General features: G+C 44.8%; 6 protein-coding genes across 10 annotated transcripts; 3 read left to right on the forward strand and 3 right to left on the reverse strand.

The window, feature by feature from the left end:
• Nucleotides 1-598: 598 nt before the first annotated feature.
• Nucleotides 599-4,944, reverse strand: pic (DNA damage-binding protein pic). Its single transcript, XM_017249223.3, has 7 exons — nt 4,720-4,944; nt 4,212-4,623; nt 3,224-4,148; nt 2,813-3,164; nt 1,561-2,755; nt 1,106-1,502; nt 599-1,041 (listed from the first exon to the last, which is right to left on the reverse strand). Exons 1-7 carry the CDS (start codon nt 4,778-4,780, stop codon nt 961-963), a joined length of 3,423 nt encoding a protein of 1,140 aa, XP_017104712.1. The 5' UTR covers nt 4,781-4,944; the 3' UTR covers nt 599-960.
• Nucleotides 4,945-5,158: 214 nt separating this feature from the next.
• Nucleotides 5,159-8,383, forward strand: LOC108130563 (gametogenetin-binding protein 2-like). Its single transcript, XM_017249085.3, has 4 exons — nt 5,159-5,489; nt 6,186-6,752; nt 6,807-7,967; nt 8,050-8,383. The coding sequence occupies exons 1-4, from the start codon at nt 5,394-5,396 to the stop codon at nt 8,254-8,256; spliced, it is 2,031 nt and encodes a 676-aa protein (XP_017104574.2). The 5' UTR covers nt 5,159-5,393; the 3' UTR covers nt 8,257-8,383.
• On the reverse strand, nt 8,319-9,528 carry MED27 (mediator complex subunit 27). Its single transcript, XM_017249086.3, has 3 exons — nt 9,228-9,528; nt 8,901-9,167; nt 8,319-8,848 (listed from the first exon to the last, which is right to left on the reverse strand). Exons 1-3 carry the CDS (start codon nt 9,395-9,397, stop codon nt 8,404-8,406), a joined length of 882 nt encoding a protein of 293 aa, XP_017104575.1. The 5' UTR covers nt 9,398-9,528; the 3' UTR covers nt 8,319-8,403.
• A 36-nt stretch (nt 9,529-9,564) lies between these two features.
• Nucleotides 9,565-11,486, forward strand: elm (calcineurin like EF-hand protein 1 elm). The gene is made up of 2 exons (XM_017249088.3): nt 9,565-9,751; nt 10,429-11,486. Exons 1-2 carry the CDS (start codon nt 9,685-9,687, stop codon nt 10,929-10,931), a joined length of 570 nt encoding a protein of 189 aa, XP_017104577.1. The 5' UTR covers nt 9,565-9,684; the 3' UTR covers nt 10,932-11,486.
• On the reverse strand, nt 11,487-14,889 carry Sec23 (transport protein Sec23). Of its 4 annotated transcripts, none has more exons than XM_017249083.3 (7): nt 14,793-14,889; nt 14,283-14,581; nt 12,956-14,205; nt 12,742-12,895; nt 12,133-12,681; nt 11,930-11,950; nt 11,487-11,742 (listed from the first exon to the last, which is right to left on the reverse strand). In XM_017249083.3, the coding sequence occupies exons 2-7, from the start codon at nt 14,559-14,561 to the stop codon at nt 11,653-11,655; spliced, it is 2,343 nt and encodes a 780-aa protein (XP_017104572.1). In that variant the 5' UTR covers nt 14,562-14,581; nt 14,793-14,889; the 3' UTR covers nt 11,487-11,652. The 4 variants fall into 4 exon arrangements, with proteins under 4 accessions (XP_017104572.1, XP_017104571.1, XP_043068015.1 ...); XM_017249082.3 differs by having other exon boundaries at nt 14,702-14,842; XM_043212080.2 differs by lacking the exon at nt 14,793-14,889 and having other exon boundaries at nt 14,283-14,663.
• Nucleotides 14,890-15,264: 375 nt separating this feature from the next.
• MTA1-like (metastasis associated 1-like) lies at nt 15,265-24,149 on the forward strand. 2 transcript variants are annotated; one of them, XM_017249136.3, is made up of 13 exons: nt 15,265-15,499; nt 16,947-17,108; nt 19,521-19,628; nt 19,851-20,179; nt 20,279-20,599; nt 20,662-20,850; nt 20,920-21,189; nt 21,249-21,499; nt 21,562-21,812; nt 21,873-22,223; nt 22,290-22,417; nt 22,476-22,591; nt 22,654-24,149. In XM_017249136.3, the coding sequence occupies exons 1-13, from the start codon at nt 15,472-15,474 to the stop codon at nt 22,787-22,789; spliced, it is 2,640 nt and encodes an 879-aa protein (XP_017104625.2). In that variant the 5' UTR covers nt 15,265-15,471; the 3' UTR covers nt 22,790-24,149. The 2 variants fall into 2 exon arrangements, with proteins under 2 accessions (XP_017104625.2, XP_017104626.2); XM_017249137.3 differs by lacking the exon at nt 19,521-19,628.
• Nucleotides 24,150-24,164: the final 15 nt, after the last annotated feature.

Consider the following 24,164-nt stretch of genomic DNA (forward strand, 5'->3'; position numbering starts at 1 on the left):
TTGGTGGTGGCTGAACATGCAACATTCCAGTCGCCTTCCCATCGGCTAGCCTGTGTGCGTGTGTTATGAATGAAACGCCAATGCCACCGGCCCACCCCGCCTTCTGCGTTCGAGCACCCTCCCCCGCCCACCTAATCATCCACTCACGTTTCCGACTTGCACACGTGAGCCAGAACGGATCTGGCGGAGATAGACGTGCTGCGCATGTGCGTGGTGTTTGGAAAGGTATTAGCCAGAGGGATCTATATTTTAGGCGTGATTCAAAAAGAACACCTTTAGAGGGAACTTATAACATGCCAGGTATATACCAGATATAAAACAATAGATATATTGTATCTTTGAAATAGAAACCTGTATCTTTAGATCCTTTAAATCCTCTCTAAATAAATTTGAATTATTAAGTGATGTAAAAAGATTTACTTTAAAGAATTTAACTATTTTGTCAACAGCGACCTTATAAACCCTAATCTTGTACCAGAATAATCATACAACCCCTTTTAAATACATCTTATATTTAACAACAATTTTGATTGTGAAAATATTTTTGTATTTTATTAAATAAATTGTATTAAATAAATTTAATTCATATTGAAAACTAAAATTTAAACGGCATTTAAGTAAGCACACATCAATAGGTTACCAGACAAATGCCACCAACAAATGCGATGAATTAAAAATGTTTAAGATTTTTATTACATGCGTAACTAAAGCGCAACTTTTAAAGAGCGCCGACGCCCGCCTAAAACAATTTATTCTTTTATTTTCTACATTGTCAATATTTTTCGCGAGAAAACCACACCGAGAATCTCGAAATAGACGGGAAACCAGAGACGAATCAGACTCCGAGACAGTCCTTTTGGGATTAAGCGGGATACATGGTATCAAAGTTTCATGTACAATAGAGAAATTCGGTTGATGACATTTGCTCTTCATATTCATATATACATATGGTATACCACTTCAATGCATTCGCGTAAGGTCCTCAACAATCTTGATGACGTCCTCCACATCAGCACTCTTTCGTTCCCCGTTTAATGTTAGCTGAAAATAAATATTATATTAATTGGATTATAACAAAGTGCCATAGGAGCCGTAAAAAACATACCTCCAGTCCCTGCACTGCGTCGCGCATCTTATCCCGACCCAAGTCTAAGAAGCTCTCAATTAAATCCCCATCGATGAATCCCTCGCTTGGTTCAACTTTGGTGTTAATTTGGAAATTACGATAATATGTGTGCTCGATCTTTCCCACCGACTTAATTATTTTCTTCAGCCGCTCTTCCAGGCCGTGCAGAAAGTCGTAGAAGTCCTGAGGTATCTGAGTTACAATACCGATAGCTCCATTGCAGGTTCCATAAAGTACACATCCATTGATCGGCGTGGTGCGTTCTCCCACATTCTGCATCACCAAAGAGCCGTGGCGGAAAACGTTGACCGTATCTCCCAGATGGAAGCGAGCAAGCTCCGGCAACAATTGGCGCTCCTCGTCAGTTGTGGCCGCACTAAGAGATTTAAATCCTCATGAAATATTTATCATAAAAAGTCACCTAATAATCATACCTGTCCTTTTGGCAAACGAATAGATTACCATTCGTCTCAGATCCCAGGAACGTGTCATCGTCCAGAATCTCTACGGCTCGCATCCATTTGGGTTCACAGTCTCGGGCGATTTCTACGAAAATGCCCTCCATCTGCTTGTGTTGCAGCAGAGTAATGGACCGCATTAGGTCTCCAACCAAAATGAAATCTCCCTTGGCCTTTAAAAATAGAGCAGCGATCATGTTCTGGATGTTGCACTCCATGCGCAGCTCCTTTTCGTTGGTCCACTCGTATAAGCGCACAAAACTGCCAATACCCGCCAGTACTTTGCCATTAAACTCAACCAAGGCGTAGCAGGTGCCATCCACTTTTGTTTCAGCCACCTGGGTAAGCTTGTTGTCGTGGTAGTGGAAAATAATAATCCTGCCCACCTTCGGTTCCGGTTCATCGGGAATCACCAGCGACGTGGCCACGACATAGTAAGTATTCGGATCATCACCCAGCTTAGCCGACATTAAGGACGAAATGGTTTCTGGAGCTACGAATTGGTGGGCATGCAGAACCTCAAACGTATTTTGATCGATCACCAAGAGATTGTGGACATCGATTTCCTGACCCACTTCGGCATTGGTTGCTGTTGAATTTCCAGTACCAGGCTTTGGTAAGATATTCGAGCTGTAGGTAATATTTTGTGCCTGCGTGGAGGCACTGTTTCTCAATGGCTTCGTGCCACCCCTTCCATGGACGTCGATACGTAATGTGGACACTGCAAAAGTTTGGGACGCCTCCTGGTATGCGATTCTCCGCGGTCCCTCCCCCAACGGGACCGTTCGAATGTGTAATTTTTGGATCTCATCAATGGTGCCCAAAATAACAGAGTTTTTGGTGGCCAGCGCCAAACTATCCGGATAAGCTTGAGCATTCAGGGAGCACATGTGGTTCACCTCCTTCAGGTTGACATTTGAAAAGACCAGCTTGTGGTTCGATGAGTAGATCACCGTCGGACGATCTGAGCACGCAAATACATTTGTGGTCGCAAAGGAGCGGAAAGTGCGCAACGTGGTCGGCTGCGTGCCCAGCGTCACTTTCTTTTTGTCCGTCAGCTGGCCGGTGGTCTGGTCCATTATGAAATAATACATGGAGCCGTCACCCAAGGCGCACAGCAAATAGTGGATGCCTTCAAAGGTGGTCATCAAAATGGAACGGGGAATGATCTCTGCAATTAATTAGTTAATAAGCTATTTGTTGATGTCTAAATAAAAATATCCTTTACCTCCGCTTAGCTTTTCGGTATAAATGGTTTCCAGATCGGGTAGAGACAAAATCACTGCCGAAATATCTGTCCACAAACCCACGGCCACTAAATCAGACTTGTTTTGCGACTCATCCAACGGTGTGATGTCCAAGCAGGCAACCTCATAGGCCAGAGTCTTGCGCGACTTTTCCACCAGCTTTCCATCCTCAATGACAATGTAGAATATATCTCTGGCTGAAGCCACCACTATCTGGGTGCTGTTGCACGAAACGACTCCGATGGATCGATCTCCCTCAGGGCGCCACTCGGCCGCCAGATCTTTCGTGGCACTCCTCACCAAACGCACACTATCTGAAGTGACTTGAATTATCTAAAAAGTAAGATTTATTTAGAAATATAAGTTTTTAAGTATATCAATGAAGAACCTACCTGATCGTGTTCCACGTTGGCGCAAAGGAACGTTTGCAAATCACTGGCAAATCCGGGTATTTCGGTTTCCTCCACCTCCTCCCCGGACAGTGTGAGAATTCTTGTATGTCCGACAAAGGCCAACACCAGCGTGTTTTCGTAAGGACTGTCATCGATGCCCACTTTCAAAGACCACATGCCTTTAATTCCTGGCAAATCGATGCAAGCGTGCTCCTGGATGCCAATGCCAATACGGATGATTCGGAGGGAACCGTCTTTAAAGCTTCCTGAGCATGTTATGATCTGGCCTTGACCCTGACGATCCAGATCCACCACTGCAATATCCAGAATCGGCGCCAGATTGGTGAAGTTTTCCACCGGTATGACATAGGAGCCATCGATAGCATCGGAACTCAGACGCACCAGCTGCGAATCGCCATGACGAGCACCAATATACAAAAATCCATTATCCAGATAAGTAATGCACTCCGGTATGGAGATCTCGCCCAGTTGCTCCACTTTTATATCCTTGACAGTAATGCCCTTGGACGTTTCAGAAGTTCCTAAGAAGAGCATGTAAAGTTGGCCATCCATGTTTCCCAAAAGGTACCGCAATCCCTTGCTGTCTACCCTAGCATAGCAGTTGATGGTGCTCTGTCGGAAGGTCAGTGGCGCAACAGCGTGGTAGTTGCTACCATCGTGGTAAACAATTGATTCCCTCCCAATGACAATAACTCCACCGATGGGTGACGGTACTGTGATGAGCATGGTTGCCTCCGTCTCCACGTTGTCCTGTTTCCAGGCAATCTTCATGAATTCCTTCTCCCGTAAGTTGATCTCGTGCGACTTCACATGCCGGCCGTCGTTGTCCTTGTGAATCACAATGACCGTAGGATTCAAACAGCCGTGAAGAAACTCCACATCATAAACGTTCAGTTCGTCCATTCTAATAGAAAATAATGTGATTTCATAAATCTTATAATCTCCGTTATAGGAATGAGTAACCTACCGCAAGTTGGTGGCCTTTAGCTCGCTAGCCTCTTTGTCCATCGGTATAATGGTGAACAGGCCCTGATATAGGCACATTCCGATTACCCTGGCCTTCGGGTCTATGGCAGCAATAACACCTCCTTCAGATGGAATTCCCACAGAATCGGAGACGTTTCCATTCGCTTTCGTCACAACGGTAATTACATCATTAACCATACGGGCCTCCAGGATCATAACATTGTACCGGCGCGTCAGGATGAAGAGCAGGTCCTTGTTACTATCGGGCGGCCGGAAGTGGCGCATAACGGCTATAGTGCCATTTATGTTTATCTCCTTGAGGGGACGTAGTCCCTCCGGAGTGACCAAGTCGATTTCGACCTGGTTGTTGCGGGCAATGACCAGATTGAGGTCCGTGGGCGAGGTAAAATTGCCTGAAATTAAGAATTATAATTGTAGCACATGCTCGTTTGTAACATTCGTCGAGGAAGTTTGTGGAGGGCACCACATTTTCCCCGCGGCTCCCTCACCGGTCAAACATGCAACGACTGCTGTCGGCTTTTGCGCTGTAACCACGTAGTGATGCGACATGGTTGCTCGCTTCCACTTGCCCCGCTAGTTCAAGTAGCCACTAAATAATAAATTAATCCGCTTGTAAGCGTAATACTACTGAATTTTCACTTTTATCTTCCAACGCGGTAAAAATTCCCTGACTTTCGCACTCGGCGTTACTTTACATTTTCCTGGTATCTGGCAACACAACGAGGCAGAGTCATCGCAGATGCATTAACTATCGATAAGTCTGTATACTTATTTCATTATTTTATACATGCAGATTTAGGCATTTTTAAGAAAATATTTAACCATTATAAACAAAATAGTTTTTTTTTATATTTTATGTAAATATAAAAATATCATATAAAAGTGTGCCGATAGTGCCGGTCAGGCCCATCACTACTATCGATAACAGCCATTGATGTTTTGACAACTCTAGACCGACCGTGTTTGACGTGTTTTGTGTCATAGAAAATTGATTATAGTTGATTTTTCGACACTCTAGCCAGGATATATTTGTCTATATTATTTGTTGAACCGTGTAGCGCTGTGTTCCCGTTGATCCCCCGTTTTCCCCGCCCCCGGACCTTTGGAGAAAAGTGTGTCGTAAAGTGCCTGAAATTTGGATTGAATTCGTCGTGAAAGAATCATGGCGAGACTTACTAAAGTCTTCAACACGGATGATGATGAATCCGTGGACGTTGGCCGTAGGAATTTGCCGCTTGTGGCAGGCGATAAATTAATGGTGAGAATCGAATTGAATTAAAAAGATTTCCACCGATTTCCGACGCAGACATATATGTAAGGCCAAGATGACTGCCAGCAGAACCAGCACACACACTCGTCCACATAAATGTCGCTCTGTGCGTGTGTGCACTTGGTCCAAAAACTTTCATAACACGCATATATGTAATAAATTGACTGCTGTCTCTCGTTGCCTTTGTGTGAGCTTTCGTCTGGGCAATAATGCGTATCGTAATTGAACTTGATCCACGATTCTGCATCAGCTGAAATTGCAACTGCCGCACCTGCCACCCACAACTCCCCTCTCGCTCTCCGCTCCCACTATCTCGCTCGTTTGCTGCAGCCGCCATGTTTTGTTGGAAAGTGCACAAAAACAACAATGATGAACATGGAATGGGGTGGTGGAGGGGGGAGTTGTAGGAACCTGTTTGGATGCACTCTCACCGTTTTGAGATCTGATCTCTCTTCGCCCATATTTTTAATATCCTTTTCTTAATAACTAATATCCCCATCTATGCTTATATTATCAGCTGATCTTCCATAAACAAATAAAAGTATTATGTTTGAAATTAAACCTCACCTATTCTATGGAAAAAAAATGCACTTACCATACAGTCTGATCGTGTTACTTTACCATTAATTGAATTCGAGTAGTGTAAACAAATTAATGAAATCGGACCTTGATTGATTCTTGCAGATGCTTATGGACCTGAACAGCAAAGGCCTGGTGATCGACAGCCCCGCCATCCGAGGCAGAGATCTGGAGGAGTTCTCGCGCAAGTTCAAACTGCTGACAGAAGCCGAGCGGCGTCAATCGCTAGAGATCGACTGCCCCAGCTTCATGGCTGTCCTGAATCAGTGCGTGCAGTGTGTCGGCTGTCGGCGGCGAGTGGAAAGGCTTTTCCATCAGTTGACGGAGTCGGGGCATCGCACACTGGATCCGCTGGAGCTGCGACCTACCGCCACGTTGAGCATAGTAGAGGAGAAACTAAAGACTCCGCAGGCACTGGGAACGCTGCTCTATCGGCATCACGAAGTCCTGAATAACCTGCTGGACAACAAACTACGGAATAAAACGCGCTGTGTCCTTCACTCTCTGGATGCCTTTCGGGCCAAGCCCTTTTCGGAGACGTGGCGCGAGGTGTGGTCCGCCATGAAGAGTAACTGCCGCAACGAGCTAACCATCATCGAGACCAAGGAGCTTCACGACGTGCTAGAGAACTACCTCAAGAAGCACAAGTTCTGCTCAGGATGCCGAACAAAGGTAAGCATCAAACTTAACCCATTCCTACACGGTAATAAATTTTTTTTCTTGAAGATTGAACGCGCCTACAAAATACTCATTGGCGAAATCTCGGCCAAGGAGAAGGGATATGCGGCGCAGCTGTACGCCCATATCCGCAAATGCGTGCCTGACCAGCATATCCATGTTAGCACTAGCAAAATCGAGTTCCTGGACGCGTTAATAAAGAGAGCCGAGCCGGAGGTGAACGGAAGCTACTCGAAACTGCGCGAAAGGCATGCCAAGACTCTGGAGATCGCGCAAGAGGAGGTACTTACCTGTGTGGGTATGATCATGTACGAACGGCTGCGACGCATCTATGTTAGCCTGCGGGAGGAGGAGCGCGCCTGTCAGGTGCTGGCCGCCGTAGGCGTCCACGCCCTCTGTCGCAGCTTCGACACGTTTGTGGAGCAGAAACAGGGCATCAGCAACCTGGAGCTACTCTACCAAGAAATTAGCCGGGCTGAGCGGGCAAAGCAGCTCAAGCGCGAGCAGAAGAAGCTCAAGAAGAAGAAGAAGAAGGACGAAAAGAAGAATGCTCTGCACCGTCAGTGCGAGGATGTCAACGAGGAGGAGGAGGACGAAGCGAACGAATCTGATGAGGAGACGGAGCTACAGGTAGAGAAGCTAGATCAGGATCAGGATGAGGAGGAAGAAGAGCACGTGGAAGAGCATTCTGAGGGAGCTGAGCAGCACGTCGATGATGGTATTGTCATAGAGGAGGCTCCTCCCACGGCCAAGCCAACGAAATCGAAACCGAAGAAGCAAGCGAAGAAAAAGAAGTCGAAAGCTACAAAGAAGCCTGGAAACAAAAACTTGAAACTGGGACGAAACCTGAACGACGATCACGATCACCTGGACGTGGCCAGTTGCATCTCGTCGAGCGTCGCCAAGGCAAATGAAGCTGGTGACAACTGCGATGCGTGCCTGGCCCCCTTGCCCAACTGCCCGTGCGAGCAGGATGTTCGCGACTCGGGGTACGGTAGCGATCCTACCTCGCACATCAACTCGCGCACCTCCAGCGCTGTTTCGTCGCCCGAGGGATCAGAGGTCTCGTGCTCTGACGGGTTCTGTAACCACGACGACGAGGAACAGCCACACGGTTCGGAAGCTGTTTCCGACAGCTATGATTCCGAGTTGCTGCTTTACGGAGACCAGTCGCAGTTGGAACACAATTTTTCATTGTTGCAGATGTGGGTGAGTACTTGAAGGGGAAACAGGCAACTTCTTTAGAATTTTGTCTCTATGCTCATCTAATAATTTCTGATTACTCTTCCAGGACGACTTCAATGACTACGACGACAAAGAGGATGAGAGCTATTACATTCCCCAGGAGGTGGTCCTAGCCTTTAAGTGCCACCGCGAACAGGTGCAGCGCCAGCGGGAGCAGCTCCGCGCCACCCTTCGCGCCAACTTCGAGCGCATGTGCCTGCAACGCGGAGTCCCGGCTTCTAAGCTGGCTGCCCCCGCCACGGCTGGCCTTTAAACGCATTAAACCGTTGTAGTTATTCAGTCGAGCGTGGCGATTTTTATAAAAATACGCCCGCATGCATTCAAAGTACATATAATTTTTTGTTTTTGAAATAAATGAAGTATACAAGTTACAACTTAAAGGTAATTCTATTTAATACAACTAGCAATTTCGGCACTCCTCGTGAAAAGGTTCCAGAGTGCGCAAATCCCGCCAAGTGGGAGGCAGTCCGTGCGCTACGAACTTCCCGCACCGTTTACAGGGTTCCAGGAACAATTTGATGTGACTGTTGAGCCACGTTACATAGCTCTTGACAGCCAAATCGGGCAGAGTGGGTGAAAAGAAGTGCAACATGGCGGAGTGGGCGTGCTCCTGCACTTTTCTGAATACCTCGTACCGGGATTCCGCCCAAAGATCGTCGTGGTCCAACGGCTCGTCGAAGCCTTTCACCGTCACCCACTCGATAAGCACACCCTTGAACACAATGGCCGCCTTCATAACGTTGCTAATGGTCACAATGGCTACCACATTCGTACCGAATGGTCGGATAATCCTATACGAAGTATGCGCCGGAGTGTTGATCTCGCTGAGTAATTTCTCTATGTGGCTAAAGAATAAGGGATATGAGATATGTCCTGGTAAAAGTCTTAAGAACTTACTCTGGATCATTGTTAAATGAGGAGAAAGGCAATCGTTGTCTTTTCTGAGAGCAATAGTTGTATGATCGTCTAAGGGTGTTCTGGTTGAGATTATTGAAGGCCAGGAAACTGTGGTCGTGCACCTTGTCAATCCACTTGTAGCTGTTCACTAGCTGCGGATATAGGGCCTGCCGGTCCTGGGAAGTCTCCTGTGCTAGATACGCCGTGTTTCCCAAGGAATAAGGTGTAGGAGGTACTTGCAGTCCATTTATTAGCTGTTCCACTTCACTGAAATTAAGAATAAGACATTTAAAGGAATTCTTGTAGGCTTAAAGTGTAAATACCCACCGCAATTGCAAATTAATAGCTCCAAATCGTTCCTGAAACTCATGCACGAACTTATTACGGCTCTCCTCGCCGCCCTCACCATCTGTTCCATCAGCCAAATGCTCAAAGCACTGTTTAACATTGGAACGCAGATTCTTCACAGCAGTTAGGGTAGAATTTAGCTTGTCCATGGCTCTAATCTATTTATTTATCTTCGGCAAAAAAATGTTTACGTTTTTGCCAATACCAATAGAGATGGTTTTGTATTAAGCGACATAGGGAAAAGTCCAGCCCTATTTGCAGTATTTTACTATCGGCTTCGAAAAATACCGAAAAGTATAAACATCCAGTATAAATATTCCAGTGACGGTCACACTGATATCAACAACCAATAACCAATGCCATTCGATGCTCGTCTGCGATTCTGAAAGATTTTAAACTTTAAACCCGTTGATTAGCGCACAAACACAACGTCATCATGGGCAATAAATCATCGCTGTTCCTGCGTAACGAGGAAATCGCCCAAATACAGGAGGAAACTGGCTGTGAGTACCGTAATTGGGTGACAGTAACCTTGAGACTCCCTACGACATAGTTCACCCGCTCAAAACAAACGCGCACTTGGATATAAATAAACATCTTTTAAAGTAAATATGGCCATGGGCAAATATCAACATAGCACCCAAGTGCTAAAATAATTTCTCCATTAAAATCTTTTCAATTTATTGCCAAAAATATTCCATAGCCTCCAATAATATAAAACCTTCCACATACGTGTTCTTCAAAAGAATAATAACAGTTTATTCAGAACTGCATCTTCATTATATAAACTGGATATGCACAGACATTTTCCAGCTAAAAGCAATTTCATTTTAAATGCACCTGCACTTCCCGCATGACGTCATTAACAAATGTACACATATCGCCCAGGGGGCGGGGGCAAAAGTCGACTGCTATCAACGATAAATATATTGGCTGGCAATTATATTGTGTCCGCGACCGTGTAATTTCAATATTTCGGCCGCGATAAGGTGGCAATTGAAATAGCCACTGCTTTGGAACTTGTATCCAATGTTCGACCAGCCTAGTATCAGCTAAATTGATAAGCCCGCTCTTATCAGGCAGTCTTTATAGCAACTAATTTGGCATGTGTGGGGCGTTCTTTAAGGCAGGAACTTGTTTTTCTTTATGTAATTTAATAAAAATACTTGTTCTATTTTAGTTACTCCCAATCAAATCGAGCGTCTTTACTCGCGTTTCACATCGCTGGACCGTAATGACTGCGGCACTTTGTCACGAGAGGACCTCATGCGCATTCCTGAGTTGGCGATCAATCCATTATGCGAGAGGATAGTGCACTCCTTCTTCGCGGAAAGCAATGACGATCGTGTCAACTTCCGCCAGTTCATGAACGTTCTGGCCCATTTCCGGCCGCTGCGGGACAACAAGCAGAGCAAGCTGAACAGCCGCGAGGAGAAGCTAAAGTTCGCCTTCAAGATGTACGATTTGGATGACGATGGCGTGATCAGTCGGGACGAGCTGCTCTCCATTCTGCATATGATGGTGGGAGCCAATATCAGTCAGGACCAGCTGGTCAGCATTGCCGAGAGGACGATTTTGGAGGCGGACTTGTGTTGCCAGGGCAAGATCTCGTTCGAGGATTTCTGCAAGGCGCTGGACCGAACCGATGTCGACCAGAAGATGTCCATCAGGTTTCTTAACTGAATTGGTTTTGGAGACCAGGGAACTAGCAAAGGAGCGAGCTTTTTAGTCAGTGTTTACCAAATAGATTAGGATGAGGTCAGTCGAGGGTAGTGGCGGTGTTTGAGTGAAGTCTCTGTGGATTTCCAGACATAAGATGCGAAAAAGGTCTTTGCTTTTGGAAATTAAATGGATTTTTATGTAATAATTTAACTAAATATTATTTTGTGGACATGTTGATTGAACCACTTAATATTTAAAATATAATTTTCTAAATGAAGTAATATTTTTTGAAAAAATCTTGAAATAAAAAAATGGAAACCTCTAAGAACATAGTTCCTGGCCATTATTGTTTTATAATCTTTTAAAAGTTAAATGCAATATATTGTTTTGAAATCCGAACAGAAATTTCACGCAAGTGCCGGCACAAGTTGTATTATTTGTTTTTATGGAGAAACGTCCACAATTTTTGTTATCTACTTGTTTTGTTCCAATAGAAAAGTCATTCCGCTATAAATCCTAATGGCATTTTGTGTTTAGCTACTTTTGAAATAAAAGCCAAGATGAGTGACACCTTAATTGTTGAACATAATTTGAATATTTTATTGTGTTTTTTTCAGACGATCATGTGGAATAAATGGGTGTATATCTGTAATTGCATCCAATTCCCGAATTGGTGGATCAGCGTTATAGTTTCTATCTTTATTTTCGACAAAATAGACCGCAGACTTGGCATCCTAACAATTCATGTGGTGGTGGAGACGGCCAACTTCTTGAGATGCTCCATGAACAGCTGAAGCGACACATCATCGGTTAGCACTGGGGCGCCTCCATCCTGTCGGGAAGAGATTCAGAAGAATTAGTAAGATGATGAGCGGGAGCGGGACATGTCTAGGATAGGCTGGAGGAAATGAGCGAGTGGAACCAGCACCGGAATGTAACCAAAACCAAAAGCTTTTAGGAAAACATAGTACATAGTCTACCCATCACAGTACAAGCAAAATGTTGAACAAAGGTACTACCGTGGTCTGACCAATGGACGGCTGCGCATGACAGAGGATCGGTTACGGAAACAGGTCGAAAAACGGATACGGATAATACCATGAGAGAAACAAAACGAACACAAAACGATATTAAAATTGCGATTCAATGTCACCTGAGGACGCGCTGCAAAGATCGATAAACAAAAAGATGGCAAGCTCTGGGCTTTGACCATGGAACTCACCTGCCCGTAGGCGTACATGTTGTTGTGCGTCTGCGAGGGATTAACCTTGGAGAGCAGGAAGCGCGCCTGCGAGCCTCCATGCTCTGTATCAATGTATCGGGGCATGGGGAAACGAGTCTGCAGGATCTCTTGGGCATCGTCCACCGGAGCTTGAAGCAGCTGCTTGAAGTTCTCATACTCCGGCATGTCCTGGTATTTCAAAGCGCGCCATTGGGCGATGGTCTCGCCGTGATAGATCAAGATCTGGAAGAACGTGTCCATCAGCAAGATCCGATCCGCTTGGATCGAAGCCGTGTCCAGCAGAACTGGCTCCGGGGGGCCGTTGAATGAGTAGCTGTAGAGGATCGGCTGAATCATGATTAGCGACTGGGTGAGGTCCTCGCGCATAAGCATGTGTCGGTAGAATGTGGTCTCGTCGGGCGAGTTGTTGAAGACCTGCAGGAACTGCGAGCGGCGCAAATGGTACATGAACTGCGGGAAAAGGCTAAAGTTCTGTGACAGGCGGAAGCTGTTCGGGTCGTCTTTCGAGTACTCGCCGAATTTTTGGCACTGTGAAGAGAAATTCATATTTTAAATAATGAAAATTAAATATTTTATAAAGCTACTTACCAGGCGAATGAGCTGACGATCCACCCAACGCAAAATATCAGGACCTTCGTCTGTCTCGGCGCGGTAGACGACCATGCGGGCCATGAGCACGGCGGCTGCCTCCTGATCGAATCCGGCGCTGATGTGGTGTATGTTTGACGTGGCATCTGCCCAACTATGTATCAAAAATAAAAAGATTAAAGATAACCCAAAAACACTTCACAACTTCACTCACTTTCTTGCTAAAGTAGTGACCCGAATTCGCCTTTGGCCGCTTGGATGCTGATACTGAGTTATGAACTGTATGCAACCGCGTCCGCCTTGTGGTATTGGGGCCGCATGCTGGTTGACCACCTCAAAGAAGTAGGCCACCGTGGAGCTTGGGTTCAAAGTGCACAGCTTCCATTGCACCGTATTGCCCATGCCGATCTCCACATCCGACACCGACGGGCTCTTCACATTCAGCGACACACACGAGCCAATCCCGCCGGAGATCTTTAGCTCGCGCGAGCACTTCACTTCCAGCGTAGCATTAAATGCCATTTTCAGATCGTTCCTACCGTCTCGCGCGAACACGCGCTGGAATGTCTGCTTAAATAGCGACGAGTTAAACGAATCGCCCATAACCATATGGCCTCCGGTGGAGTTGCACAGTTGCTTCATCTCCAGCAGTCCGGTTTGATCCAAAGCACATGAGTATATGTCCACACTATGGCCATTGGTGGCGGCTCTCAATGCCAGAGCGTCGTAGTGCTTGATGGCCTTCTTCATGAAGCGCACGTTGTCCTTGTGGATGTCGTGATGCGAACGGATCGGGTGCTTCAGCTCGTCGTCGACCACCTGGCCGGGGCCCTGGGAGCAAGGTCCACCTACAAAGGTCATTATGCGTCCGCCCGTGTTCGGGTAGGTGCACTCCAGCAGACCTACTGCTATCGAAAGAGCAGCGCCCGTGGAGCGCAGGTAGCGTTTGCCCTGCGGCACCGGCCAGGGATCGCGCTGCAGTTCGCTGAGCAGATCGCCCAATGCTGTATCGCACTGGCCGATCGGCTGCAGGAAGCGATGAGCTGGCGGCACAGGGGCCGCCGCTCCAGCCGGCTGACCGGGCAGCTGCTGCTGTTGCTGCGGCCCCGGAGCTGCTCCGCGCCCGATTCCCAGCATATCCTGCACCTGCTTGGCGGTCAAGTCCTTAGTTCCCCGGAACACGTAGCTCTTAGAACAGCCCTCGGCACCCAACTCATGCACTTGGATCATCTTTCCGAAGGTAATCAGGCCGACCAAAGCATTCGGGGGCAGAAGACTTAGCGACATCTGCAGAGAGTCCTTGAGAGCATCTAACTCCTCCTCATCCATGCAGGTATCCACCAGGAAAATAAAGACTGGCGGCATTGTGGGCGCCCTGGTGATGGTGTACTCTATGGTGCTAAATCCTGGGATAAGCTCCGCAGGCTGGTGCTGCTCCGATATGGCGGCATATTGAGGGGGGAACTGTAAAATCGGTTAATATTTAGATTAATTCCAGGAACTGAAATAGTGAGGATCTGAATCTGACGATTATCACTTACGGGATTCCGCTGGAAGCAAAAGTTGCACACCCACAACTTGGCACGGTAGTCAACCTGGCACAAAGGATTCAGAATGGCTCGGCAGTTGCTCCTGGTGCACAGAACGGGCTCATACTGGATGGGCGGTAGGTCGGGGCGTTCCTTCAGCGGCTGATACAAACAGGCCAAGGGAACTACCAAACGACTAGCGTCAATGCGACTTGATGGCCATACGTTCCACGTCAAACGCACGCCGTCGCGATCCTCGTTCTGTTGGATGAACTCCTCGTAGGTGGTCATCTCGCGAGCACTCGATTATCCTAGGTAAATAGTAAGAAAAACCCAGCTGAGTAGCTGCTTATTGGAAAATCGGTCGGCAGGCCACGTCACGGATTTGACAGTTAGTCGTGACTAAGGGTCGTGATTTCGTTGGCACTCACGCAAAAATAAAAACAAATCTGCACTATGTTTTGTCTAATTCAAATTAACTATGATAACACTACAGCTAAGATATAATTTATCAAAACCTACGAATGTTTAAATCTTAAGCCCAATGTAAAAGTGAATTTTGATTGTAAACGTAGCAAGTCAGAGAAGGTATTTGAAAGCGATACTATCGAGTCAGGTGTTGGACCTATATTTAAATCAATTTATATCAAATTAACAATTTTATTATACGTAGGGATAACATCAATGATAAATTTCCTATTTTTATTAGTATTTAAATAGTAAAAAATTAAATTTTCAGTTAGATTTTTTTAAAAATAAAAAGTTTTTATCACAAACATAAAAATATCAGCTTAATCACTTTGTTTTAAATGTAATGTATTTTATATGTTATATATTTTTTTTGGCTTTTGTTTTTTAAATCTATTTGTTATAAAAATTTAACTTAATTTTTTAATTTAAACTTTAATTTCAATAAAAAATCTGATCGATATATCGATACGTAGTTATCGGTTGCATAAATACATCCCTGGTGCAGCTGTTTACTCGGCGTTGTGTGTGTGTGTGTATTTTTTAGAGTAAGATGGCGACGAAAAAAACGCGTCTTATGTGAAAAATGCAATCATAACAACTCCCGTTTTATGCAAATAAATGTGCGCTAATTTGAAACAGAAACATTGAAAAAGCAGTGCTAAGCGAGTGCCGAGTGCTTTACATGTGAAAGTTTTGGTGCGGACTGAAACACAACGGCAGCATAGTGAAAATGGCCACAAATATGTATCGAGTCGGAGGTGAGAAAAATTTTCCCGTACTCGCTTTTCTATCATCTTTCGTTATCGGCGCCGCCGTCTCACAGTGTGTGTGTGTGTTTTGTGTGTGTTTTGTGTGTGTGAGTGTGTTGTGTCTGAGAAGTCCCTCTACGAAATAATGAAAGTGCATTTTAATTGCCGAAAAATCCTTATCACTCACATGGACCCCTACTTGATCCATTTAAGGGACATCTTTAGTAGCGGAGCTTTACTTTTTCTGAAAATTGAAATGCTCAAAAGTGTAGCAGCTGCAGCAAGTGTTTTTGACATGTTCCTTCCGATAAGCCTGTGTGTATGTGTGGTTGTTCTCCAGGCAGTGGCGTTAGGCAGCATTTTTTCGGAAGGGTCTCCCACAAGACCCGGACCCAGAACCTGGTGCAAGCGTAATGAGAACGAAGTAGCATTGCATTTGCCGAATTGGGATGCCCCAAGCGTTGTGTGTTTGTGTGTGTTTGTGGATAAAGTGTATCTCTCTTTTTTGGGTGAGCCGACCGCTCTGTTGTGTTTTCTTATGCTAATGAGCATTTTGAGCAGCTCTACCCCCATCTAGACCCCCTTCTTACGCACTTTTCGTCTTCCATCCCTCTTGCTCTCATTGCGATGACGTTATTGTACGGTGTCTTCACCTGCTTTTCTCAAGTCTGTGTCTCAGTGTGTGTGTTTGTGTGTGTGTGTGTGTGTGTTAGTGCTTGTTGAAAATGCAAATGAACTTTAAAACGTAAACGGCTAATTAACAGAATCAAAATAAAAATAAAAGTATATCTTCAAGATTTGTATTCCCTTTTTTTAAGAGTTTTTAATGCTCTCAGAATTGTATATAATATAATGTCGCCATCAGCGCTTTTTGTTTGCCATTTTTAATGGCCACGCACACACGTACAACCGTAACCATGCTTTCTCGCTGCGTCCCCACTTTCTTTTTCATCTCTCTCCATCTATTTGTCCCCCCATGCCCCCTCCCTGCATCCCGAAAAACAAAAAAAAAGGACTTTTATTTATTTATTTCTCATTGGATAATGGTTATAGTCATCAATTGATCCAAATGGCCATAAGAATACCATTTTTTTTCTCTGTGTAATGGTCAACTACAGGTTCCGCTGCAAATCTTTTGGATTGCCGTTGTTACTCCTATAGTTCGGTTGGTTGGACGGATGGATGCCCACATTTGTATTTAATTGAGCAACGCGCATAGCTTTAGACTGTATTGGTAACTGTAATTAAGCCACGTTTAAACGCCTAGGTGTGTGTGTGTGTGTGTGTGCGTTTACCTGTGACGTAGGCTTACTAATGAATGGAGTTTTTCTGTTCATCCCCCCATTCGTTCTTCTGACCTCCCCCTCCCATTCTAAAAGCCGTGGCTTGTTTTGAGAAAATTAATTTATGTATTCTTTTATGCTAAACCAGTAGTTTCAAATTTATTTTTTTTCAGACTACGTCTACGTTGAGACAACGCCGAATAGTCCCTACTTAATACGACGCATCGAAGAGCTAAATAAAAACCAAACCGGCAATGTGGAAGCGAAGGTCATGTGCTTCTACCGGCGTCGCGATCTGCCCAATCCGCTCGTCCAGCTGGCCGACAAACATCAACGTGAGTATACCCCTTCCGATCCTAGCTCCAAGTCCCCCTCCTCCTTCCATTCCTCCTGTACCTGTTTAATGGTTTTTTTTTTTTTGGTAACAAAGTGAGGTTAGGTTTCTAAGAGTCGTTGTTGTTGGTGTTGTTGCGGCCTTCAAACAAGTTACAAGTTGAAACCCGATGAGAAGATCTGCTAGGCATACTGACACTCCAGAACACCGAAAATCCAAAAGGTGCAATGTGAAAAAGTCGCCCAAACCATTAGTACACCCAAGCTTCCAGTCCATCCACCCATTCAGCCCATCCAGCCCATTTATCTGAGCAACCACCCACCACCCACCGCAGTCAAACATCCAGAGCAACAAGAACCGCAATGACAACAACTGTAAAGGCGGAGAGAAAACGGATTTCGTCCAGTATCCGTCGCATCCACATAAATAGGCAGTGGAGCCTCCATAAAATGAACTCGAGATTTTAGATTAAATTATAATTAAATATTCGGGTTTAAGTACTTGAGGGTTGTTTTAAATTAGAACTTGTTTTTATTAAAAATAAGATATATTTGTTTAATGAAGTGCCCCTTTTATGAGGTGAGCTGCACTGTACCCCCTCTTGGTGTTGTTGGTGGAATGTTTTTGGGTTGCTGCTAGGCGGCGCCGGCGTCAATGTGAATGTGATACTCTCGGTCTCGGCTGTAGGTAGACTTGCTGTCTACCTCTGAAAAGCTGGCTCACACACACACACACACACATAGCTACGCTTTACTGTACTGCTGTGTGTGCACCAAAATTTTCAAGCCAACATTTTTTGGGGGGGGGGCTGGGGTATGATGGTATGGAGCAGAGTGTGGAGCAAACTCGAGCTACAGCAATGTGGCACACGCAGAGAGGCGCGCTTTGCATTTGTGTATACATACACATACAGCACCTTCACCCCCCCGCCCCTCCCATCCAACCAGTACCCCCCACCCCTTCCACAGAAAAATAAAATAAAAATAAATATCAAAAAAAAAGAACACGCTCTCCACTCGGTTGAGTTTTTGGCTTTGGCCGCCACCCACTCGAATTCGATACGTGACCTAACGAAAATGCGTTTTCCGTGGGTCTGACCTAACACCCCCAACCCCACCTTCACCACCACCCCCAAGCACCCCTCGACATGCGCCAACAATGCCCATTAACGCAACCCCTTTTTGGTCTTTTTGGCCTTAACATCACCAGTCCGCTGTCATCTTGGTTTCCTTTTTTTTTTTTAAATATTATTATTTATTTATTTATATTTTTTTTTTGTTTGGGCTACGAGCGAGTTTTGAATGCGTGTGCCACCTTTTGGCAGGCCACTTGCTAATCAGGCATTCAAAATTAGCGCAAAAAGTCTAGATTTGTGGCACAAGTGTGCCGATATTCCAACCCCGAAATTTTCAACTGTACAGCCACGGTCGCCGAAAAGTATCTGAAAGTATGCCGAACTAAAGATACTCTTTGGAGGACAAGTATGCCGAGTATGCTATATAATATAAGGATATTTTCAAGTTCTATATTGTTTGGAAGTATCTTTATTAATTTATTATATATACTAAAGTATTTTTAGTTTAAAATTCCCCATTCATTGTCGCTTTGTTTGTTTTAAAAATAATATTTTATAGCCCCGCTAATGCCCAGGTGCTAATCGGCAAGTCAATAGCAGGCCTTGAACTTCTCAGGTGAGCGGGCAGGGCAGCAGGGCATTCGATAAACCACAATGCTCCGAAACCGGCCAAAAGCAAACAAATCCCTCTGCAACCGCCCCACCCACTTTGGGTGATAGTGTGTTTGTGTGTGTGTGTCCTATCTATAGTCGCCGAACAGTCATCCACCCGGCCATCCCATTACCCCTGCCATTCAGCTGCTGCCGCTTCCTTTTTCATCCTTCGGCGTCCGAAACAAACACAAATACAGAAAAACACCTACGGTTCTGGCTCGGCTTTTGGCGTTGCCTCTTTTCCTGTGACTCTGGGATGCACCCACGCCCCAATTTCATCTTCTCCGGGAAGCGTACATTTTTTAATCAGCTTCTGTAAACTTTCAGAGAAATCATGAGGGAAACTGCTCTGTTCCACAAATTCCAAAAAAGATTACACATTTTTTAGAGAAGTCATCAAATAAATATGATTATTTTTTTTTAGAAGGGGTATAAATATTTATAACTACAAGGGGTATAACTAAAACTTTGTTTCTAAATAGTTAGCTATTTTTAGTTTTTTAATTTATGACTTGAGCTCTGTCAACGTCACCGCCCCTCTTAGCAAACAGACCTCACTTTCAGCTGTTTTTTATTATTTAAGTTTTATGTTTGTAAATTAAAAATACATTGTAAATAAAACATATATTTTAATCAAATGCATTTAACATTAAACATTAAATCAATATTCATATAACGCATCAGTGGCCACCGCCGAGGACTCACCGCTGGCGACCAAGCTGAAGAAGACCTGGCTCCGCACACCCGTGGGCGAGGAGCAGGCTGCCCAAGCTGTCCTCGACCCTTCAATAGGTACACCCAGCTCCGGCTCGTTTTTCAATCGTAGTCACGTAGTCTGAACTCTATCCGGAATGCCACTCTCTTTCAAGTAGATAGATTCTACCCGTTGTTCTCATTCATATTTTCATTTCAACTTTTTGTTTAACTTTAAGTAGTAATTAATAGATTTATAATTAGTAGTTCTTTTGGTAGATAAATTATGGATAAAAACTAATCCCATCTATCTTGTTACAGCTGCCCTGGATGAGGAGCGCACCAGCCCGACGCAATCTTCTGGAGGCGGCGCGGGTTCAGCGACTGGAAATTCCGGCAATAGTACCAACAGCGGCGGCACCACCAACAACACCAACAGTTCCACTGCCAGTGGCGGTGGAGCTGGTGGTGGCGGAAGCGATGCCGAAAAGGGTGAGGCGCTGACTAGCAAGCAGCGCTATCAGATCAAGCACCGCGAGCTGTTCCTGTCACGCCAAGTAGAGTCGATACCCGCCACACAAATACGAGGCAAGTGCTCCGTCACGTTGCTCAACGAAACGGAGTCCCTGCAGAGCTATCTCAATAAAGACGTGAGTTGGTAGTAGCCTTCTAAAAGTGCAAGGGAATTAGTTAATAATTGAAATTTCTGTATTTATTAAAACCCTATCTTCTCCATTAATTAATTGCAGGATACATTCTTCTATTGTCTGGTATTCGATCCGAATCAAAAGACGCTGCTGGCGGACAAGGGCGAAATCAGAGTAGGCAGCCGCTACCAGTGTGATATACCCGCCAAGCTCAAGGATACCACCACGGACGAACGGAAGCTGGAGGAACTCGAATCGCTGGTGTGGACGCCGGAGCACAGCCTGACCGATCGCAAGATCGACCAGTTCCTTGTGGTCTCCCGCTCCATTGGTACTTTTGCCCGCGCCCTCGACTGCAGCAGTTCGGTAAAGCAACCTTCGCTCCATATGTCTGCCGCAGCGGCCAGCAGGGACATCACACTGGTGAGTAACCATCTTCGACAGTAATCTTCTTAAATATCTTAATTATTTTTCTTTTATTTTAGTTTCATGCAATGAATATTCTTCATAAGCATGAGTATTCGATTGAGGAGGCCATGTCCTCGTTAGTTCCTTCCACTGGCCCGGTGCTCTGTCGCGATGAAATCGAGGATTGGAGTGCTTCGGAGGCAAATCTCTTTGAGGAGGCGCTGGACAAATACGGCAAAGACTTTAACGACATTCGACAAGATTTCGTAAGTACCCCACTTAGGCTTCAAATTATATGATTGAATTGCTGCTAACATTCCCTCTGTTTCAAACAGCTGCCTTGGAAAACGCTGAAACAGATTATTGAGTACTACTACATGTGGAAGACCACCGATCGGTATGTCCAGCAGAAACGTGTCAAGGCCGTGGAGGCGGAACTGAAGCTCAAGCAGGTCTACATCCCGCAATACAACAATAATGGAAAGGGCAACGGAGCCGCCGCAAAGACAGGTAGTGGAATCTACAATGGCACCACCAACGGGGGCACCGATCTCTCCAACAATGGCAAACCCTGCGAATCATGCGGAGCCACCAAATCATCACAGGTAAGTAGAAACAATAATTAAAGAGAGTTTTTATTAAATGTAAACATTTCTTTTTACAGTGGAACTCGGTCAGTAGTGGACACAGTACGTGTCGTCTGTGCCAGAGCTGTTGGGAGTATTGGCGAAGATACGGCAGTATGAAATCGGCGACCAAGGGTGATGGGAGCGATGCTGACTCCAAAAAGAAAGGATCAACGACTGCAACCACACCGACTTCTGCGGGAGCGGGTAGTGGAGGAATGCCCACCACAGTAGTTGACCTTAACGACGATGACAAAATCAGTGATCTAACCAATCGTCAGTTGCACAGGTACTATATTCACCATTATTTGATTCCTGATTCTTTAACTTAACTTTTATCTTCCATGATAGATGTTCGATTGTCAATTGCGGTAAGGAGTTCAAGCTGAAGACCCACCTGGCCCGCCACTACGCACAAGCGCACGGCATCGCCATCAGCTCTGGATCCCCGCGACCCATTATGAAGACGCGCACAGCCTTTTACTTGCACACCAATCCGATGACCCGGGTGGCACGTGTAATCTGCCGCAATATCGTCAAGCCGAAGAAGGCGGCGCGGCAAAGTGCGTACGCGGTCAACTCGCTACTGGTGAAACAAGAATGTGAGTTTACTTTTCAGTCTCTCAATCCACAAATACTTACTAATTTAATATCTTCTGTAGTTACGAATCGTATTAGTGGAAAATCACAGGCGGAAATAAAGAAACTGCTCCTGCTCAAGCCCAAGGATCGTGGCAGCGTCACAAAGATTGCCAATCGTTTAGGTGCGCCGGGCAGCGGCCCGCACGAATGGCTCGTGCTGACACCGAAGGATAAAATGCCCCAACCGGCTGTCGTCTCATTCCCGAAACCCCCGAAAGCAGCTGACGGCAGTCTAGTCTACGACCGAGTGCCCAACAAGTCCCCCGACGTTGTGGCAGTGCCGGCTGATAAGGAGCTCACCATTATTCCAACGCAAGCCACGTCAACGATACGGAAGCGAGCGCACGAAGAGCAACTCAATGGCACAGAAGGTTGTATTCAAGATGGATTTTCTTATAAGAAGAGGTTTGGTAATGGAAGGTTTCCTACCGTTGCAGTTACTATAGTTCCCAGCGGACCGCCTGCCAAGCGACCGAACAAGGACCCCATGCCCTCGCATTGTCCCAGCCCCGAGCAGTTCGCAGCCATGATGGCTGCATCCGGACAACCGCTCTCCAGACATCATGTAAGTTTGGAGATAGTATTTTTCCCTTTTGTTGTTTAATAATTTATTTAATTTTTAGCTTAATGGCAAACAAAAAATTGCGCAAATGGCAAGGGGAGGAAACGGGCGAAAACAGGTCATCAGTTGGATGGATGCACCCGACGATGTTTATTTTAGGGCCAACGAAACACACAAGTGAGTCATTGCACATCCATTTGTGAAAAATTTCACTAGAAAATGACTTTGAATTTTTGCAGAAAAACGCGAAAAATACTCTCTGCCGTGGATCTGCGCCGGGCGGCGCGGAAACCATGGCGCACACTGCCCATTAAGCCTGCTGCCCCCGAGCCTAGTAGCAGGCCCATTGAATCACAAATCGTCATACTGGACTGACCGTCGCCGGCAGACACATCGGTTAAATCTGCGTTAGCAGCAGTAGCAGCAACCAAGTTGTTTTCGTCTTCAGCAAACAGATTCGAGCAGCAACATCCTCCATTTCCATACACCATGGATGCACTGCTTAACTAGTAAGCATTCTCTGGTTTAACGGGCTTGCCATGTACATACTATACATCATAACCCGGAGCAAAAGCAAAACCTAAAATAGAAACAGAAACAGACCGAATAGGCATTCAACTTAGGATCAGTGTAGTTAGGATCAGCCGCACTGTATGACAGCAAGAACCGATAGCAGCCACAAAAACCAACCACTTTATTAGCGCTTAAATAGATGTCTTTTTAAAAAGGAAAACAAATAGTAAGATAATGAGTGTTAAGGTCTGTAGTAAACAGTAAACAGAATGTGGAAACAAACAAACAAAACAAAACAAAATATTTATAAATATTTTATATATTTTTTTAAATTTAAAATCTCAACACACACCGATCGCAAAAACATACACACACCCCAAAACACACTCTAAGTACACTTTTACTTTTAAAGTGTAGGCCTCAAAGCATGAAACTCAAATGTACGTTCATTTATCTTATATATATATTTTTTTAGCCTAGACAGCCTTTGCATTGGTTTGTTCTTTTTAATATTTGTGTGCATGTCGAGATATACATATGTTTTCTGTCGTTTTAAAGTTCCACTTAAAAATTCCTAAGCCTGTATACCTAGCTAAGAACCAGATACGTAATTATGAAAAGGCCTCCGTAAGTTTTAAATAATTTTCAGCCCAGATTTGAAAATGCATTATTAAAAGTCATACATACATGTTTGAATGCTTTAGAATTGAAAAGTAAATAAAATTTTAATAAAAAAATTTGTTAATAAATGTGACGTGCAAAATTATAACGAAAACGAAAGTGTACAGTAAAGGGTAAAGCGTTAAAATTCGAATAAAAATGTATTTTCATAATTTATGTAAACAACAATCGAAAGTGAAAGTTCAGTAATTTAAAATAGCTATCCACGCATACATAATTACAACCCACACACACACCCCAAAATCCACATATAGAATATTATTTACGCATATACATACATTGATAGGAGTCTAAGCCGCAGATACATTTAAAAATGTATCCATGACATGGTGTGTGTCAACTTCATAGATAACAGAGCGTGTCTAGGGCGGAGAACCGGCAGAGGAACATACAATATACACAGAAAACCAATAAAATTAAATGATTATGATGAAGATTCGATTGTAAGCCAACATATTTTTAACTTAAAATATTAAGCAATTTTGTAAAATAAAAAAAAACAACAACTTCAAATTAAAAACAGTTAGTTAAGTGAAAAGAATGGATCGAAAGCTGC

This window comes from Drosophila bipectinata, chromosome 3R, assembly GCF_030179905.1.
Source record: "Drosophila bipectinata strain 14024-0381.07 chromosome 3R, DbipHiC1v2, whole genome shotgun sequence".
In the NCBI taxonomy this organism is placed as follows: domain Eukaryota; kingdom Metazoa; phylum Arthropoda; class Insecta; order Diptera; family Drosophilidae; genus Drosophila; species Drosophila bipectinata.

What these genes read in the sequence shown, in the direction of transcription:
- elm (XM_017249088.3), top strand. Translation starts at nt 9,685, where the DNA reads ATGGGCAATAAATCATCGCTGTTCCTGCGTAACGAGGAAATCGCCCAA. An exon ending in AATACAGGAGGAAACTGGCT is followed by an intron (nt 9,752 to 10,428) that starts GTGAGTACCGTA and finishes GTTCTATTTTAG; the next exon opens with TTACTCCCAATCAAATCGAG.
- pic (XM_017249223.3), bottom strand. Translation starts at nt 4,780, where the DNA reads ATGTCGCATCACTACGTGGTTACAGCGCAAAAGCCGACAGCAGTCGTT. An exon ending in AGTCGTTGCATGTTTGACCG is followed by an intron (nt 4,624 to 4,719) that starts GTGAGGGAGCCG and finishes TCTTAATTTCAG; the next exon opens with GCAATTTTACCTCGCCCACG. An exon ending in CTAAAGGCCACCAACTTGCG is followed by an intron (nt 4,149 to 4,211) that starts GTAGGTTACTCA and finishes ATTTTCTATTAG; the next exon opens with AATGGACGAACTGAACGTTT.
- MED27 (XM_017249086.3), bottom strand. Translation starts at nt 9,397, where the DNA reads ATGGACAAGCTAAATTCTACCCTAACTGCTGTGAAGAATCTGCGTTCC. An exon ending in GCTATTAATTTGCAATTGCG is followed by an intron (nt 9,168 to 9,227) that starts GTGGGTATTTAC and finishes TCTTAATTTCAG; the next exon opens with TGAAGTGGAACAGCTAATAA. An exon ending in TCATTTAACAATGATCCAGA is followed by an intron (nt 8,849 to 8,900) that starts GTAAGTTCTTAA and finishes CTTATTCTTTAG; the next exon opens with CCACATAGAGAAATTACTCA.
- Sec23 (XM_017249083.3), bottom strand. Translation starts at nt 14,561, where the DNA reads ATGACCACCTACGAGGAGTTCATCCAACAGAACGAGGATCGCGACGGC. An exon ending in ATCGTCAGCTCATTCGCCTG is followed by an intron (nt 12,682 to 12,741) that starts GTAAGTAGCTTT and finishes TTCTCTTCACAG; the next exon opens with TGCCAAAAATTCGGCGAGTA. An exon ending in ACATGTACGCCTACGGGCAG is followed by an intron (nt 11,951 to 12,132) that starts GTGAGTTCCATG and finishes TGTCATGCGCAG; the next exon opens with CCGTCCATTGGTCAGACCAC.
- MTA1-like (XM_017249136.3), top strand. Translation starts at nt 15,472, where the DNA reads ATGGCCACAAATATGTATCGAGTCGGAG. An exon ending in CCAGCAGGGACATCACACTG is followed by an intron (nt 20,600 to 20,661) that starts GTGAGTAACCAT and finishes CTTTTATTTTAG; the next exon opens with TTTCATGCAATGAATATTCT. An exon ending in ACGACATTCGACAAGATTTC is followed by an intron (nt 20,851 to 20,919) that starts GTAAGTACCCCA and finishes TGTTTCAAACAG; the next exon opens with CTGCCTTGGAAAACGCTGAA.
- LOC108130563 (XM_017249085.3), top strand. Translation starts at nt 5,394, where the DNA reads ATGGCGAGACTTACTAAAGTCTTCAACACGGATGATGATGAATCCGTG. An exon ending in GCTCAGGATGCCGAACAAAG is followed by an intron (nt 6,753 to 6,806) that starts GTAAGCATCAAA and finishes TTTTTCTTGAAG; the next exon opens with ATTGAACGCGCCTACAAAAT. An exon ending in TTTCATTGTTGCAGATGTGG is followed by an intron (nt 7,968 to 8,049) that starts GTGAGTACTTGA and finishes TTACTCTTCCAG; the next exon opens with GACGACTTCAATGACTACGA.